This window comes from Hemicordylus capensis, chromosome 3 (genome assembly GCF_027244095.1).
Source record: "Hemicordylus capensis ecotype Gifberg chromosome 3, rHemCap1.1.pri, whole genome shotgun sequence".
NCBI classification, from domain to species: domain Eukaryota; kingdom Metazoa; phylum Chordata; class Lepidosauria; order Squamata; family Cordylidae; genus Hemicordylus; species Hemicordylus capensis.
In genome coordinates this window covers 291,945,006-291,963,763 of record NC_069659.1, presented here as the reverse complement: position 1 = coordinate 291,963,763, position 18,758 = coordinate 291,945,006, and the positions used below count along the sequence as shown (strand labels likewise).

Genomic DNA, 18,758 nt, shown 5'->3' with positions numbered 1-18,758 from the left:
ATAAGATGGTAATTTCAGTAATTTAGATTCAAGTGTTTATATTAAACATGTAACCAATGTATCCCAAGACAAAATGAAATGATACATTTTGTGAACAATTGGCTGTATCTAAAGGTTATTTTCCTTCAGAGGAAGCTGCTTCTGGTGGAGAAAGGGAAACCTTGGGGTGGGGGGAGACCTATAGAAATATTTTTCTCTCCCTCAAAGTTGAAGATTAATAAGAAATATGAGCAGCTGAGTAACATGCACTTACCAACACGTCTTCTCTGTAGGTTTTGCAGGTTTCGCAGGAACAGTCATTAGGATGAATTTCCAAATGTCCTGCCTGCCAAAATAATTATTTTTATTCAGTTCTGGTTTTAAAAGCTGATCACAAAAACATTCCAGCCACTTTTATTTTAATCAATCAGATTATCACAATTAATACCTTCAATTATGTGGCATTCTATGGCTAGAAGTTCCAGAGTGCTAGTTTCGTAGCCCCTACAGAATTAGCTTGCTCCATATAGTAGCAGAGTACCTAGGCTCTTGACTACTCTGGTTTCAACATCTCCATCCTCCTGCTCTACCAAGTATCTTACAGACATAAAGGACTGATTCTGATACATTTCCTTAACTTATTCCTCCTTCCTATTTCTGATATGGCACAGCAGTTTGTTGATCTCAAGAAGTAGGCAGGCCACTGTGTGGTCCTGCAGGGGCTTTCATGTGTTCACATGCTGCTAATAGCTTGCTAACATTCCAGTAAGACTGGTGATTTTCAGGAAACAGAGTGTTGGTCACTTACCATGAAGGCTTCTTCTTGATGCTGGATCTGAGGACATCTCGTGAATAGGATGTGCACGGAACCGGCTGGCCCGTTGAACCTGACCGGACCAGTTCAGTCCGACACCCCTTCAAAATGTGCCCCCCCAGTTTGGTTTGATCCGGGAGGGGTTCACAAACATTTTTTTAAAATTTAATTTTTTTAAAAAATAAAAACCTCTAGCCCCTTTGGGGGGCTTTCTCTAGGCCGCCAGGGGGGTCTGCAAAGGTTCCCCCTCCTCCCGTCGGCCTCGGTCATCACCGCCGTGGCCCGTTCACAGAGGCCATTTGCGCATGCATGGTGGCTATTTTTTTAAAAAATTAAAAATTTAAAAATGGCCACCGTGCATGCGCAAATGGCCTCTGCGAGGCCCTGGGCCATGCCCAGCCTCGCAGAGGCCATTTGCGCAAGTGCAGCGGAAGACAAAATGGCAGCCGTGCCAACATATGGAGGCCCGAATGGGCCCCAAAAAGCGGCTGAACGGGCTGCTGCGGCAATGACCGAGGCCGGGGGGGAACCTTCATGGACCCCCGCCAGGGCCCTACAGGAAGCCCCCCCAAAGGGGTTAAAAGTTTTTTTAAAATCAAATTTTTAAAATGTTCACGAACACCCCCCCCCCGAACAGTCAGGGGTGGGTGAGCTCGGCTTGAGGCCAGACCGAACAGTGGGTGGTTAGGTCTGAGCTCGAGCCTTAGAACTGAACCAGTTCGACATAGAACCTTTGAACATCAAACCGGTTCTGCACACCCCTACTCGTGAATGGGTTATCCTTCCCACATGCTCCTAGGCAGAACTATGTTAATTAGATAAAAGCCTTTAAAAGTCTGGGGAGGATAACCCCACTCAGTTCTTTTAGGCCAAGTATAGCAGAAGGAGACAGATACCTTCTTAGCAGTATTAAAAGGAGGAAAGCATGAAAAAGGGACAGGAAGCAGAACATAAGGTCATGATAGCGCAAGAGATCCCTCCTCATGGAGCATTTGTTGGAGCCCAGCGGGTGGGCCAAGTTGTCCTCAGATACATCATCAAGAAGAAGCCTTCACAGTAAGTGACCAAGGCTCCATTCTCTGATGCTGGATGCTGAGGACATCTCATGAATGGTTGGACCACAGCCCTGGCCAACATCTCTGGGAGGGGGCGCCTCCTTCTACTCCAGGGGAAGGACCTGCTGAAGCACCCATCTGACAAAGGCTGCCTGAGAGGAGATATAAGAGACCATCTTGTAGTGCCTTGTAAAAGTGGAGGGGGCCTTCCAGGTGGCCGCCCTGCAAATTTTGTGGACTGGTGCGTTGGTTGAAAATGCCACCAATGTTGCCACTGTGTGTGGGAGAATGAAGATGTTGTGCCTCATATGTCATAGCGATGCATGCCTTGATCCATCTGGCAATAGTGGCTGCCAAAATAGGTTGTCTCATGGATACAGGTAAAAAGGAGACGAAGAGAGATTCAGTTGAGAAGATTGTCTCAGGTAAGTCTGAAGTCACCGATGCATATCTAACTTGTGCCAAGCCTTTTCTGCCAGGTGGACTGGCTTTGGGCAGAACAAGGATAGAACCACATCCTGGGACTGGTGGAACAATGAAGAGACCTTTGATTGAAAGAAAGGGTCTGGAATCAGGCACACTGAGTCCATGGAGAAGATGCAGAGGTTCTGGTAGATAGCTAACACCTGTAATTCAGACACCCTCTGGGCCAATGTTACAGCTACTAAGAATGCCAATTTAAAGGTCAGTGCCTTGAGAAGTATAGAACAGAGTGGTTCAAAATGCGGTGCCCGAAGGGCACACAAAACTGTGTGCAGACTCAAAGAAGGAAAGTGATGTACTGTGGGAAGGGACAACAGGGTCGGCCCCCCTAAGGAAACATTGAAGGTGTGGATGAGTTCTCATAGACTTCACGGACAGGCCTGAGATGAGGCCTACCAAGGAAGCTGCTTGTCACTTCAGAGTGTCTGCCTTCAGTCCTTTGTCCAAACCGCCCTGAAAGAACTGTAGATGCTTCATGGTGGCTTTGCCGTGGGGAACCGAGTATCTGACCGACTAGTGTATAGATGGTCCCCATGTATATTGGTAAATTTGGTTCGTGGACTCTCATCTGGAGGCCATAAGAGTATTGAACACTGTGTTAGGATAGCCATGTTGTTTTTCTAACATGCACTGTTCAATAGCCATGTAGCCTGATTTAACCAGGCTAGGTTGTGATGGCAAACTGGATCCTGGTGCAGGAGGTCTTCAGAGACTGAAAACAACCAGGGTTTTGTCACTGCCAGATTGTGGAGTTCTGTGTACCAGGGTACAGTCCTTGTCTCAACCCTGAAAAGATGTTCTAAAGGTCCAAAACGACTGAAAGGCCTTTCTTGGTGGGAAACATTCCTTCTTGCACTGGGTGGTAGGCATGGATTTCCGCTTGTCTTTAAACTCCACCAGGAGGACCTTTAGGGCTTCCTTTTCAAAGAGCTTAGTGCCATTGTAAGGCACAGATGATAGATTTGCTCTGGAATTTGCATCCACCTTCTAGTGCTTCAGCCAGAGGCCACAACAGCCTACCACTGCAGAAGCGAAAGCTCAAGAGACCGTATAGAGTCCATAGTAGTGTCTGAAATGAACACCTGGGCCTCTTGTATTTTTAAAAGTTGTTGTTTAAGATGACTAGGGTCAGTGGGTGGTTCCTGTAAAAGATCATCCAACCACATTAAGGATCCTATGGATAACAAGGAGGCTACTGCTGAGGACCAGCTTACTATGGATGAGGCATCTTGAGTCTGCCTGAAGGCGAATTCAATGTGTTTGTCATTAGGGCCCTTCAATGCAGACTCGCCATCATGGAGCAGCAGCAAGCCGGAGAGCAAGGCCACCACGGGGGCGTCTGTGGAGGGCGTTTTTAAGAAGATCAGCAGCTTCTTGAAGAAAAGAGTAGAATCTATTAGCTACTGCTATGGACTTTCCATTAGTACCATTCTTGTTTCATAGTATCAGTGAATGGTTCAGGGAATGGAAGCGCCAAATCTTTACTTTTGGGTTTAGGAAAGACTAAGGCTCCCTTAGAGAGGGGTTGAGCATCAGTGTTGAGGACACTGTTTATGTCCTCTGGAATAAACAGTCTTTGAGAAGTGGCTGGGGCTTCTGGATCCTGGCCATCTGACCATTCCCCCTCCTCCCTATCAGTGGGATCTAGGTCAATGGGAATTATTTCCACGTCTGGATCCGTGGGAAGTAAGGGTCTCTTATCCAACTCAGATGGATTTGGAGTAATAGGTCTTATTGGAGATTCCGCCCCCGCCTCCCACCCCCAGAGAATTCAGAGGATTTACTATGTTGGTGCATTGATTAGTATTGGACTTATTCTTTTTTTTATGAGCGAGACTCGTGAACATGCTTGTGCTTTTTCTTAGTTTCTTAGATAAATCTAGATTTATCTGATTTGCAAGTAATATAACTTGTAGATAACTTGTAGGTAATGGTCCTCTATTATCCAGAATGTATTTTTCTAGACTTAAGTGTGATTAACTGGAAAACTAGCAGAAGATATAAGCTATGTAGTCTAAAAAATAACCAGATCACCATGTATTCCTGGGACAGCCTAGTAACCAGTGGAAGACACAGAACCAGAAAATATACATGTGATCTGAGAAAGAGAAGAGAGCAAATACACTGTGTAATCAGTAACAAAATTAAATAAGATAACCTGCAAATGTAGACATGCCCTAACAGATTACCTCTAATAGGTCCTGTAGGGGAACTCCATTGGACCGAATGTCCTTGTCCCAAGATTCAAAAATTTCACCCATTTCCACAAACTCCTTAGGAGTGCACCATCGTTCTTCCAATCTGATGCATTTTTGGTCTGGTCCTCCTATATGTAAAAGCAACAATTTTACTTAAAAGTATAGTTTTAAAAGGAGAACTCAAACATCCAGAGTAAATAGAATTTTGAATGCCTTACTTTTCATGCTGTCCTGCTGCTCTTCCCTTAGAGCTCTAAAGCTATGCATGTATGAGGAAAGATTTACCAACCAACATACAGGATGCCTCAATGTTTTGCTCTCTCAAGGAATGTCCAGACGACATTTTCATCTTCCTGAATTCTCAGTTTTGGCACTGCGGTGCATAATCATGAGTCCGGAAAGTGTTCAATGGAAAGGTGAGTACCTTTCTCCTCACACTGAGGAAACTAGTTATCTGGACTGCACAGCATGTTCAGACCAGTGCATTCTGCAAGTCTGTTGACTAGTAGCTCTAAAACCAGTGCTCCTATGTCCCATCCATGGAGCTATCCGGACCCGTCCTCATCTTATGCATAGAATTTTGAATCTCTTTATAGTCAGCAGTGACAAGAGCAGCTATGAAAACAGGTTACTTACCTGTAACAAATGATCCTTGAGTGATCCTGGGTATTCACACAACTGGGATATGTGCCTGAACAGTAGACCGAATGGGAAGATTTCTAAGCTCCACACTTCTAAGAAGGGGTGGTTGGAGCGTCACCTTCCTTGGAGAAGGCCTGTCCCCATGTAGCCACCAGACAAGCCGGTGGCAACTGCAGACGAAGCTCTCCAGATGATCTCAATGGGCAGTGTGGTTCATAGAAAAGAAGGTGTTGTCTTAAATACCCAGGGCCCAAGCTGTTTAGGGCTTTATAGGTTATAGCCAAAACCTTGTACTTTGCCCAGAAACTTATCAGCAGCCAGTGTAGATCTTTTAAGATGGAAGTGATATGGTCTCTCCGAGATGACCCGGAGACCAATCTGGCTGCTGCATTCTGGACTAATTGCAGTTTCCGGACTACGTACAAAGGCAGCCCCACATAGAGTGCATTGCAGTAGTCAAGTCTGGAGGTAACCAGCAGGTGTACTACTGTTCTGAGGTCATTTATCTCAAGAAATGGACGCAGCTGGTGTATCAGATGAGGCTGATAAAAGGCACTTCTGGCCACTTCCTCAACCTGGGACACCAGGGAGAGACTTGGATCCAGAAGCACCCCCAGACTGCGTACCTGTTCCTTCTGGGGAAGTGTGACCCCATCCAGAACGGGCAGATCAAAATCATCTCCCGAGTTCCGACCCAGCACAATAAGTACCTCCATCTTATCTGGATTCAGCCTCAGTTTGATATCCCTGATCTAGCCCATCACTGCCCCCAGGCAGGCATTTATGGAGGTTATGCCTTCTCCTGATGAGGTTGACATGGAGAAATAGATTTGGGTGTCATCAGCATACTGATAACACCCTGTGCCAAATCTCCTGATGATCTCTTCCAGTGGTTTCATGTAGATGTTAAACAACACTGGAAACAATACAGTGTGTAGGCATCGAGTAGAACCATCTACCAAGAGAATCCAATTTGCGTCCCTCTCTATCTACAAGGCCAGTATGTTTCTTACCTGAGTATGAGGAATATGAATAGTCCACTACTAGGGTGTTAGGTGCTGGATGTTTGAATAAGTATTCACATCCTGCACCTTATATATGTTCTCCAGTCGTCTGCAGGTAGGTGCTGTAGATGATGGCTTTTTCCAGGCCTGTTTAGAAGCCTGCAGCAATACATGCAGCATTGGCAAGGCAGTGGGTTGAGAGGTCTTTGCAGTCTGAAAGAATTTGTAAACCGGGTCCTATATTTCTTCAGTGACCTATTTTAAACTCAAGCTATGTGACTTAGCCATGTCAGTTATCAGAGCATGGTAATTTCTCTGTTCCTCCTTTAGTGAATATGATGACTTCTTTAATACTTCATCGTCAGGGGAAGGCTCATACGGTACCTCTGAGATTCTGCCTCAGAATCTGGGCTCAGGTCCTCTGGAACAGAGGAATGGACAACAGAAGTTGGAGATCCTGCAGGACTGTTATAATCCAAGTCTTGAGGATCCTTAGAACTTGAAGGGTCTGATTCATTGGGTTGAGCAGGCAGGACCTGTGGCAGGATCGGGGGGTAGAGATGGGCGGGCAAGGACCAAGTAGTACAGGTAGTGAATGAGTATCAGTTTGGGTAGCCATAGTGGCTTGATTAACTGTCATAGCAGAAGAGCCAGATGTCACAGTGTGGGTGACCATCCATGATCTGCATACTCCTTGAGGGCATAAGAAGATATTCTTGTCCCTGGTAGGTTCAGAAAAACACATCACATGTAATGGCTGAGTGTAATAGTCAGTATGCACATAGCTACCAAAGGATGGATGAGTGGCAGGAGAGAAGGAAGTGAACATTTTCCTAACATACTCAAAATCTCCCCCGCCCCCAATGTGGGGTTGTAGATTGCATGGGACTAAAAGTATGTGCACTCCATGTTTTCTCAGTTTTCCACTGTATGAGATTATGCCTGTCCACTCCTCATCAGTGAATCCCTTCAGAGGCACTGGTGAAAGAGACAGTGTCTTGGATACTTCCATGACATCATCAGTGTCGAAACAAAGGTGAAGTAGGGTATACAGCTTGTGAAAGAGTAACACTGGTTTTAGATGGTAACACCAGGATATTACATGGAGGAACCTCTGTAGTCACGGCCAAGGATCCTGTTTTAAGAGAGTCCAGGGTCAAGTGCTCAGTACATTTTTGTTGCGATTGTTGAGCAATTGGAACTATTTATAAGTAGACCAAGTAAAGCAAATCAAATACCTTGGGATAGTGTTTCAATTCAACGGCTACAGAACGGCCCATATTAGATCGGTAGTTGATACGGCCAAACATAGTATTATAGCCATTCTGAAATTCTTCTGGTCCCAGGGAGGGAACTACATTCCCGCTGCCATTAAACTTTTTAAGGCTAAAGTGATCCCCCAACTCCTTTATGGGACACAATTGGGACCGTATACCAACTTTAAAGATTTGGAAGATATTCAAACCGGTTTTTTAAGAACCATATTTGGTGGGCCCAACTGCGTTTCCAATTCGGTGATATGCACGGAGGTGGGCATACTTAAATTGGAAACCAGGGCTTGTCTCCTAAGAATATTTTATTGGATTGAACTTCATCTGCATCCATTAGGGCTAATTCCAAAACTTCTTGCGGCTGAGCCTCAGGCATCTTGGTCTTGCAAAACGATAGATAAACTTTGCCAATGTGGCCTATCACCCACTCTATTACTAGAGAGTGGTGAGAATACAGCCTGCAGTTTACTACAACAGAGATTGGTTGATATAGACATTCAGGAAGAGAAGGCTTGTTTACCACCCTTTTATAAACAAGTATATGCTAATACGGATCTTGCCCCAGCAACGTATTTATTTACAATCACCTTGAGTAAATTCAGATGGGCCTTCTCCAGGGCCAGGTTCAATGCTTTCCCATCTGCAATGCTTTATGGGAAATATTTGAAACTATTATATGAAGAACGGAAATGCCCCTGTGGAAAGGCGGTCGAAACCACGGCCCACATACTTTTAAAGTGTTCATTATATCAAAACTTGAGATCTCAATTAATCAGTCCACTGATAAATGATATGAGGGGACAACCTGAGGATCTTGTTGTAGCATATTTATTAGCAGATAAAGATGCAACTACTTCATATGTAGTAGCTAAATTTTGTTATGTGGTCACCAGATTAAGAACTTCAAAAGAATAGAATACAGTTTTGGGTTCCTTAGTGTTAATTTTAAATTATGTCTATACACTTACGCCTTTCCAATGCCGTTGTTTTATTTCATTTTTATGTGTAATTATTATTATTCTAAAGCCGTTATCCATTTATGTGTAATTGATTTTCTATTAATATTTTTATTTTTAACTGTGCAAAGATTTTTATTTCTCTTTTGGTCAAAGACAGTAAAGAAAGGATGATGATGATGATGATGATGATGATGATGATGATGATGGAACTATTTTCAGTTTGGGTATTTTAAATGTTGAGATCAAATGTATTCCCGACATCAAGCATTCAATATAGGTAGTGCCTCCTTCGATATTGAAGCAGCAGGCGTCAGTGTTGAGGGTGGTGAAGAACATTTTTTCTTCGATATTGGTTTTCCCAAAGTCGATGGCTTCGGCACTGGGTCCACTTTTTTCTGGTTTGGGTGACCTGACCTTGAGGAGGTATGCAATCTCTTCATCTCAGATTTTGACTTCCCTTGCTTGGCCTCTTTCAAGATCGAAGGGATAAGTCTTGGAGAATGAGTGAGTCTTTGATGTTAACTGCTTTGGTGTCGAGGACAGCCCAGTATCAGGACTAGGAGTCTTATGTTTAGGGGTCGGCATCAATTTACTGCCAGATTCCCTAGGCAGTTTAGCGATTGGGGTCGGAAATTTAGGCATCAGCTCCGATGTCAGAGTGGCTGTTTTCAACATGGGTCTCTCTGGTAAAAGTGCCAAGTTATATCTGTAAGTCTTAGATCTTTATTTTTTCTCATTTGGAAAACTTGTGACAAATTTTACAGAGATCAATCATGCTCCTCTCCCAAACAGAAGAGGAAAAGGGAATGTTTGTCCAAGGAGGGGGAAATGGCTTTGCACTTCCCACACTTCTTAAAGGACTTCTTTTCTGTCATCAGACAGATAGTTCTGTTGTCAAAAGGGGTAACACACCAAAATACTCTCACTTTGAGTTGATTTGAGGCGGCAAATCTTCAAATCCGAGCAGAAAAACCTTCTGATGTGTCCTTACTCAACAGCGGTTGGAAAGGAACTAAGGAAGGCGATGCTCCAATTGCCCCTCCTAACTAGCACACTCACGTGATGGGTGGAGTCGGGAGCATCCAATCTTCCTGATTGGTCTACTGTGCAGGTGCATATCCCAGTTGTGTGAATACAACGGAATCACATCAATATCATTAAATGAGGATGCAATCTGTTTTGATTCATGCCATACTGATAACCCGGAATAAAAAACCTGACTCACCTGCTGCAAATCTATGTTTGTGCAATACTCCTGTGACAGTACCAAATTGCACTGGGAATTCTGATGAAGAGAAGAGATTAACTTTTTTAGTACCTCAAATGGGGGGAGGAGGCTCCTTTGCTGTTCTTATGTTTCCTATAAACAGGCCAGAATAGATGGGGGAATCAGAATGCCAATGATGATGGAGTGACAGATCAAGAAAACATAGGGAGATTTAGGTGTGTAACATTAAATATGCAAGTTGTTATCTAGGAATACTGAAAATTATATTAAGACAGCAGATAGACTGGCAACATGCATAGCCATCTGCCTCAGTAAAAGAGGCAATTGTCTGCTATTGCTTCCTTGGGCCCTGGACAATTTTAAGTAGAAAAACCTCTTATCTTTCTTGTGCAACATGACATTCACTGAACCAAGGAGAATCATACTCCTCCCTAGCCACAGAGGCTCCAGTTCGATTTTTCTGACTCATCTGAAGAGAAAGAACACAATCTATCAGATAGGGCTTCGCTATCAAAGGGAAAATTTTTAGATTTTGAACTTTAACTTTCTTTTTGCTGCATCTGCATTACATCCTCTGGTGGCCAGAAACTGGACTGTCAAGGATAGGGTTTAGAACTTCTTCTAATGTGGTACATGAAATTTAGTAGGCAAGTTACTGAGAAAGTAAACATCAAGCCTGGAAAATGTCAAAGTAATAAAGAGGGTTTACTTCCATGCATTTTAAACCAGGGTATTTTTACAAAGAGAAGCTTGCTGCCATTGAAGTTTTAAAAGTTTAAAACCTACTGTAAATGCAGCTTGGTGTTTTTTAAAAACGTATTACATTTTTTTTGAAAAGAACCCCATTTACTAAACTAAATCGAAACTTCCCCCACCCCGCATCACTATGGGATGGCGGGAGAGGGGGAATCCAGCAACTGTCTCAGCCCATCACAATGGTGCCCTGAAAAATTAGGCACCCCAGGCAAGTGCATGTGCAGCTTTATTGCAGAACTGGCCCTGGGTCCAAAGCCACACAGTGAGCTTCATACTCAAGTGGTAATTTAAATCTAGGTTTCGGATATACGACCCCAAATTTTAGTCATTGTGTACATTGTCACTGACCTGATAACTGGAACTTTGCTGATGTATGACCTGGAATTGAAAGATTCTCCTTCTGTCAAATAAAAGGAGACACAAGTGATTCAACTAGCTTCCATTATAGCACCAATTAGCAGGAAGTAGCTCTTGCAATTCATAATAACCACAGACCTGAACTTGGGCCACCCACAGAAACCAGGGAAATAAGGAAAAACTAATTTAAGTCAGATGTGCCTGGCAGTGCCTGTGCCAATCCACTGTCCACCTCCCCTTTGATTAATCTTTCCCTTTTTTGATTTATATATTGTTTCCTAGGCTAGCACCCGGCTCTTATTCTGGGCAATGAAAAGGTCATCTAATTTGCTTCCCAAAACTCACCTTGCTGCCTTATTTTCTAGTGCTAATTATTCTATGGTCATCAATATGTGGTCCATGAGTTCTGCTCCTCACTCTTTGAAAGAGCTCCCAATACCTTACACATCATGAACCTTTTGGCTTGTTCAAACTTTTGGCTTTTTCCCTAGCTTTGTCTTTGCACTCAGTAAGTGCCTTATAGAAAACACAAAGTGCACAGAACTGTTTTCTAAAGAACACATTCCTGTATCCCAATTTACATGTGACATCTTTGATGAATTGGTTTCTTTGAAAACTAGTTATGTTAATGTCACCTAAACCAACAATATATTTATATTTATTTATTTATTGAACTTCTCTACCGCCCATACTTTAGTCTCTGGGCGGTTAACATGAAAACATTTACAACACATATAAAAGTTAAAACAATGCAACAATTTAAAAACAGCCATAAAATTAAAAACAGAGAGTTTTTAAAAGCTGGGAAAGCTTGGGTAAGAAGATGGGTTTTCAGGTGTTTTTTGAAAATTGCCAGAGATGGGGAGGATCATATCTCAGCGTGGAGTGCATTCCATAATTTAGGAGCAGCGACCAAGAAGACCCGTCTTTGTGTAGCCACGAGACGAGTTGATGGTACCTGGAGACAGACCTCCTCAGATGACCTCAATGGGCGGTGGGGCTCATAGTGAAGAAGACGCTCTCTTAGTGGGCCTAAGCCATTTAGGGCTTTATAAGTCATAACTAGCACTTTGTGTTTTGCATGGGAACCTACTGGCAGCCAGTGAAGCTCCATCAGCGGAGGAGTAATGTGGTCTCTCCGAGATGACCCAGAGACCAACCTGGCTGCCGCATTCTGAACCAACTCGAGTTTCCGGACTACGTACAAAGGCAGCCCCACGTAGAGCACATTACAAAAGTCAAGTCTGGAGGTTACCAACAAATGTACCATTGTTTAGAGGTCATTGATCTCGAGAAACGGGTGCAGCTGGCATATCAGCCGAAGCTGAAAGAAAGCACCTCTGGCCACCACCTCAACCTGAGAAATCAAGGAGAGATGTGGATCCAGAAGTACTCCCAGACTGCGAACCTGTTCCTTTTGGGGAAGTGTGACCCCATCTAGAACAGGTAGATCAATAGCTGTTCTACTTACATCTGACTGCTGGGAGTTGCAGAATGGGTACTAGATAAGAATGGGGAAAGAAAAGGAAATAAATAAAAGAATGAGGAAAGTTCCCTGATTTTGCAAGAGGTACACATCCAGTACTTCTCCCTACATCTCTGAAGGATGTGCTGCATTACTGTGGGCTTATCAGTATCTCTTGGTACACTTGGCCCAGTGAGAAGGAAACACAGTGTTCCTATAAAAGGGGTAAACGGTGCTGAGCATTGCAGGGGGCAGAGGGTAGAGTGCATGAGAGTAAGAGAATGTGACACGAGTCACATGTGGATTGTGCTCCCTGAGGCGGAGCAGGCATGGGGGGGATGGGTAGGATGTGAAGGACCACTGTCCTATAACATTCCCTATGAAGCTACAGGGGAAGAAGGCCATTGTTTCAGTGCTTTTTAAAACATAGTAAATGGGGGGCTGTGGTCCCCAACATCCCACCCCATAGCGCAACAAGGAGGTGGCTTCTGAGCCCCCCGAAACCACATCAAGAACAAAATTTAAAATTACAAAAAGTTAAATAAAGCAAATAAAAGTATTTTTAACAGTCAGTTTCTATGTTTATTCTTGTACAAATCAGCTGCCTGCACTAGTAGTACATCCTATTCCTCTTTAGGGCCAAGGCTAGCATCAGGGGGTCAGCACAGCTGGGCAGCTGCAGAGCATCTGAGGCCTTCAAAAAGGCCCACTGTGGATCTCTGAGCACTGTGCCCACAGCTTTTGCGTAATGATAATAGAGTCACGCTCTCAGGCCTGCCCATATAAGAGGTGGCCCATGGAGAGTCGCTTGTCAAGGGCCCCTGAAACCTGGAGACATCCTTGTACAGGTGGTTTGGTTCCCCAGTTCCCCTAGCACAGATAACAAAACAGCAGATACAGAGTCACTGAGGCAATGGAGAAAGGGGGATTCGGTTCCCAATGGCCGCAGAAAAGGCAAAAAACCAGATTAAATGGCCCTAGAAACTCAGGGGAATGTGGCCTACCATGCTTTCTGGGTCCTCAGCAGTCAGGCAATGAGTCTCCATGCCGCCATTTTTTGGCGGAAAACCATGAATTTTTAACATGTTTTCCTTTAAAAATGGTGGCCGGGAACCAGCCACCACTAATCCGCAGATATGTGAATTTAACCTCTTCCCCCACATACATATACCAAGGTTGGGTGTCCATTACTCAACCACTGGATCCACGATTAACAAGGTTCTCCTGTATTAGTTTAGAGAGAGTCAAAGGGGGAGCATAAACACACACTAATTAACTCTATCAGAGTGACAGTTCTTCCACATTTCACAAAACCAGTATAATTTAGCACACTATAAGGCCATGCACACAACCAAAATCCCTGGTGGCTAGGGAGGGCTGGTGGGAAAGTACCTATCTTCCCCACACAATCTCCTGGAGCAGTTTGTTGCACCACGCACAGAGTTGCCACTGCGGCAAGCGGCATGGCATTCTGGAGAAGAGGTAAATGCAGCCCAGCCTCCAGAAATCACACAATGATCACACAAGAAGCACAGTGCATTGGGAAATTTCTCTATGAGCTCGGGCTGCCTGAAGCAGCCCAGGCAGGCAGCACCAGGATCAACCTCCATCCCAGTGTTTCACACAAACAGCCCTATCCAATCCAGGTAGGGCTGCTTGTGTGAACAGTCTTTATGACTGTGGTCCAACAAAGCTACATGCATGTGTGTGGGAGAACCCCACAACTTCCCACAGCAGCTGTTTGTACTGCTGAAGAGACAAGCCACACTGCTGGGTTGAATTGGAGGAAAGTTGTTTCCCCCACAGGAGCTTTCCCAGATGGCGACTTTACGGCAACTTTACTTTGGGAGGGTAGGTGTGAGCTCACATATCGGCCAGATTTACCCTGAAGTCAGTGCGATATATCAGAGAGCACTCCATACACAATTCAGGTTTTTCCCTTGGTATTGGAGCTTAGCCTGATTTATGTCCAGGGTAAAAAAATCCACTTTTTCATCATCAGAGTATCCGATCTGCCCTGAACTCACAGTAAACATGCAGTAAAGCCTGCTATCTGGAAAGCTCCTGCTAAATATAAGGGAACCACCACTCTGAAAGGTGTCTTTTTGCCCAGTTAGCCTGGCATCAGTACAGTTTCTCCTGATGATATGTTCTAAGCATATCTCCACAAACAAAGTCACCTAAAATGGGTTCTGTTTCCAGAACAAAGACAGAACTGGAAGCCAAAAACTGGCTGAAATTAAAGAATTTTTAATGTTTATTTATTTATTTCATTTTATATCCCGCCCTTACTCCAAGGAGCCCAGAGCGGTGTACTACACACTTAAGTTTCTCCTTACAACAACCCTGTGAAGTAGGTTAGGCTGAGAGAGACGTGACTGGCTCAGAATCACCCAGCAAGTCTCATGGCTGAATGGGGATTTGAACTCAGGTCTCCCCGGTCCCAGTCCAGCACTCTAACCACTACACCACGCTGGCTCTGTTAAAGGAATTGGAGACTTTTCTAATAATCGGTACCTGAGTTATTGGTGTTTTTGAAGAAGTTCTACAACTACCAAAATTCTTCAAATATATATTCAATCTCAAAACCCATGTCCCTCTAATAATAACACAACCATGCAGTTTAGAACCCATTTAAGACAGGTACCTTACTTGTGGCTTTTCTTCGCTGAAATACACAGATTCTCAATCAGTTAAGAATCCATCTTTTTAAAAAATATAAAATTATAAAGAATTATAAATTATAAAGAATGTACATACAGTAACAGTGTCACAGCCCTAGGAACAAACTGGCATATAAATATAAGGAAATAAATGAATATATGTACATTTGTCAAGTTATGTGGTTTGCAGATAACACACCAATCTGATAAATAAGGAATTCTTACCTTTTTTTTCTTACGGGGTTTTCTTGGTGGATTAGGTAGCTCTCCATTCTGAAATAAACATCACATTGATTAAAGTTACTCTGAGGCACTAAACAGAATCCCAGAATACTATCTTAACTTAGGGAATTAATTCCAGAAAAACCTAGACCTATCACTGGCTCCTCACTAAAGATACGGTTCATGCTACAACCACATATACCCCTTTTTATTGCTATGCATCTTTTAAATACATCTTTGCTCCATGGAATACCTAACTTGTCTTTAATTGGCACATATGTAAGCTACATTTGTCTACTCAGTTCTATATAGCATTAGGGCCTGTCTAGATGATAGTTTTTTCATGCAACAATTATGCTGTTCAGCTGTGGTGAAGGATCCAGCAGACTGCACACAATGCACTCTCACATTTGCCCAAAGTTCTTTGCTTTTATCATTTTAAATTATTTGGGTATCAGATATATAAAATAACAGATTAACATTACAGGCGTTACAAGTGAACTGCATACCCTTATTAGAGATTCTAAAGTACCCCGACTACACCGAATGCTTTTTTTCCAACATTTCCAAGTTCCACGGCCTCCTTGAACCTCAAATTCTTCTGGTGTGAACCACTTTCCATCAGGACCCATGATACTTTTTCGTGAAATTCCTGTAATATACAGGGAAGTGACATCAACACTACATATGCATATCATTCAGCAAAGTTCACTGAAAGGAGCTGGTCTTGTGGTAGCATGACTTGTCCTCTTTGCTAAGAAGGAACTACCCTGGTTGCATATGAATGGGAGACTACATGTAAGAGCACTGAAGAGAGGAGAGCTGGTCTTGTGGGAGCAAGCATGACTTGTACCCATAGCTAAGCAGGGTCTGCCCTGGTTGCATATGAATGGGAGACTTGATGTGTGAGCACTGCAAGATATGCCCCTCAGGGGATGAAGCCGCTCTGGGAAGAGTAGAAGGTTTCAAGTTCCGTCCTTAGCTTCTCCAGGATAGGGCTGAGAGGGATTCCTGTCTGCAGCCTTGGAGAAGCTGCTGCCAGTCTGTGAAGACAATACTGAGCTAGATAGACCAATGGTCTGACTCAGTATATGGCAGTTTCCTATGTTCCTAAGATCTCAGCACTGGGGAGGACATCTGTTTGGAGTGAGAAGGTTCCTTCATCTTTCTAGCCCCATCTCTGCTCCTTTTCCCTCCTCCTCAAGCCAATTCTTCCCCTGCCACACCATCAAGCGTTCTATCCCGCTGTGTCCTCCTCCTCCTCCTCCATCATCATCATCATCCTCTTTAAATAGCAACTGGCAACCGATGCAAGTCTCAGGAGGAGGCAGGCTCCCATCTTGCGTGAACCTGGCCCATCTCAAGACCAGCAGATACTCATCGCCTCAGCTTCCCCAGTTCCCCCCCGTCTCCACCTTCAAGCCTTTCCCCTCTTCTGTGTCATCAACATTCTCCCCTACTTTTTTTGGCCCCACCTTGACTCTGCTTTCTCAGCAGCATGCTTAGGGACACTCCCAGGCACCTGGCGACACCACAGGGCTGGATCCTTCACATAATGGAACTGCATGATACACTTCTGGGTTGTCACTGAGCAGTGTCAAAGACCACCTGAGAGAGGGTCTTCACATTTACTAGCCACCAGCTACTAGCAACCATGGGATGGGGAGGACCTGGTTTGGGTGAAACCGATTGAGGAGATTCTCACGATCGGCAAAAAGCAGGCTAAGGGAGCCCAGCCAGGATCCAGCGGTCTTGGAGGAAACTGATTATCTAGACCCATTTCAAACTGGCTTCGGGACGGGTTACGGGGTAGAGATTGCCTTGGTCGGTCTGATGGATGATCTTCAGTTGGGAATTGACGGAGGAAGTGTGACTCTGTTGGTCCTTTTGGACCTCTCGGCGGCTTTCGATATTATCGACCATAGTATCCTTCTGGAACGTCTGAGGTTGTTGGGGGTGGGAGGCACTGTTTTACAGTGGTTCTGCTCCTACCTCTCGGACAGATTCCAGATGGTGTTGATTGGAGATTGTTGCTCTTCAAAATCTGAGCTTAAGTATGGTGTCCCTCAAGGCTCCGTACTTTTTCCAATGCTTTTTAGCATCTACATGAAACTGCTAGGAGAGATCATCAGGGGATTTGGAGCTGGATGTTACCAGTATGCTGATGACACCCAGATCTACTTCTCCATGTCAACTTCTTCAGGAGATGGCATATCTTCCCTGAACACCTGCCTGGAAGCAGTAATGGGCTGGATGAGGGAGAATAAACTGAATCTGAATCCAGATAAGACAGAGATACTTATTGTGTGGGGTCGGAACTCCAGAGACTTTGTTGACCTACCTCTTCTAGACGGGGTCACACTTCCCCAAAAGGAACAGGTTCACAGTCTGGGAGTACTTCTGGATCCACACCTCTCCCTGGTTTCTCAGGTTCAGGCGGTGGCCAGGGGTGCTTTCTATCAGCTTTGGCTGATACGCCAGCTGCAACTGTTTCTCGAGATCAGTGACCTCAAAACAGTGGTACATTTGTTGGTAACCTCCAGACTTGACTTCTGTAATGCGCTCTATGTGGGGCTGCCTTTGTATGTAGTCCGGAAACTTCAGTTGGTTGAGAATGCGGCAGCCAGGTTGGTCTCCGGGTCATCTCGGAGAGACCACATTACTCTCTTGTTGATGGAGCTACACTGGCTGCCAAGAGGTTTCTGGGCAGAATAAAGTGCTAGTTATAACTTATAAAGCCCTAAATTGCTTAGGCCCTGGGTATTTCTTCTTCATTATGTGCCCCACCGCCCATTCAGGTCACTTGAGGACATCGGACTCCAGTTACCGCCAGCTCGTCTCGTGGCCACATGGAGACGGGCCTTCTCGATTGCTGCCCCAGGATTGTGGAACGCGTTCCCTGCTGAGATACGATCCTCCCCATCTCTGACTATTTTTTAAAAAGATCTGAAGACCCATCTCTTCACCCAAGCTTTTTCAGCTTTTTAAATTTGTAGGTTTGAATTTTATGCTCTTTTAAGTTTTTAAACTGTTTTAACCTTTTATATTTGTTTTAATTGTTTTTCTGTCATTGTTAACCTCCCAAAGACTAAAGTTTGGGTGGTATATAAGTTAAATAAATAAATAAATAGCCCACTTTTTGCCGATTGTCTGCTACCACAGGAGCCACACGGCTCCTGGCAGCAAACCTCCCAAAGTACCCCTCCCCTTAGCTGAGGTTAAAGGAGCGAGCGCTCCGTTAACCTCGTCTTTCTGATTGTGTATTGCTGTGGCATGGCTCCGCACTGTGGCACCACACAAGGAGACCCCCGCTGGGAGGCTGAAACAAGCCTCCCGGCCCTGGGGGTCTCTCCAGGATGTCCCACACACTCACCCCGGGCATCCTGGAACTTCCGGGGGCTGTGTGGCCCCCTATCCCGACAGCCCCTACCGGTTCGGTGATGGAGGCGGCAGTTGTGTGGGCGGCCGCTCAGGGCTGCCTGCATGCTCGTATGCGGGGAGAGCAGGCTAAGCCCACTCTCCCCACTAACCCCATTCAGGTGAGTCTCACTGATCGTGAGACCAAATTTACAGTCCATGAGAGAGGGGCCTAGGGCATCCCAAACAAGGGCATTTTAGTTTGATCCACCATCTATAGACAAGATGGTGCTCACTCATTAAAA

General features: G+C 44.6%; 1 protein-coding gene across 8 annotated transcripts in view; it reads right to left on the bottom strand.

Annotated features, from left to right (window-relative positions):
- The window catches only part of LOC128351338 (nuclear body protein SP140-like protein), a 92,687-nt gene that overhangs the window by 13,822 nt on the left and 60,107 nt on the right, over positions 1-18,758 (bottom strand). For 7 of the 8 annotated variants that reach the window (XR_008319717.1, XM_053310815.1, XM_053310814.1 and 4 more), the window contains 7 exons: positions 15,606-15,748; positions 15,100-15,147; positions 12,218-12,247; positions 10,738-10,789; positions 9,631-9,690; positions 4,521-4,657; positions 254-325 (listed from right to left, as the gene is read on the bottom strand). Coding sequence is in view for 7 of the 8 variants with exons in the window: in XM_053310815.1 (XP_053166790.1) it covers positions 254-325; positions 4,521-4,657; positions 9,631-9,690; positions 10,738-10,789; positions 12,218-12,247; positions 15,100-15,147; positions 15,606-15,748 (542 nt within the window). In the remaining variant the exon portion in view is untranslated. The remainder of the gene's footprint in view (positions 1-253; positions 326-4,520; positions 4,658-9,630; positions 9,691-10,737; positions 10,790-12,217; positions 12,248-15,099; positions 15,148-15,605; positions 15,749-18,758) is intronic. The other variant, XM_053310817.1, reaches the window with a different exon arrangement.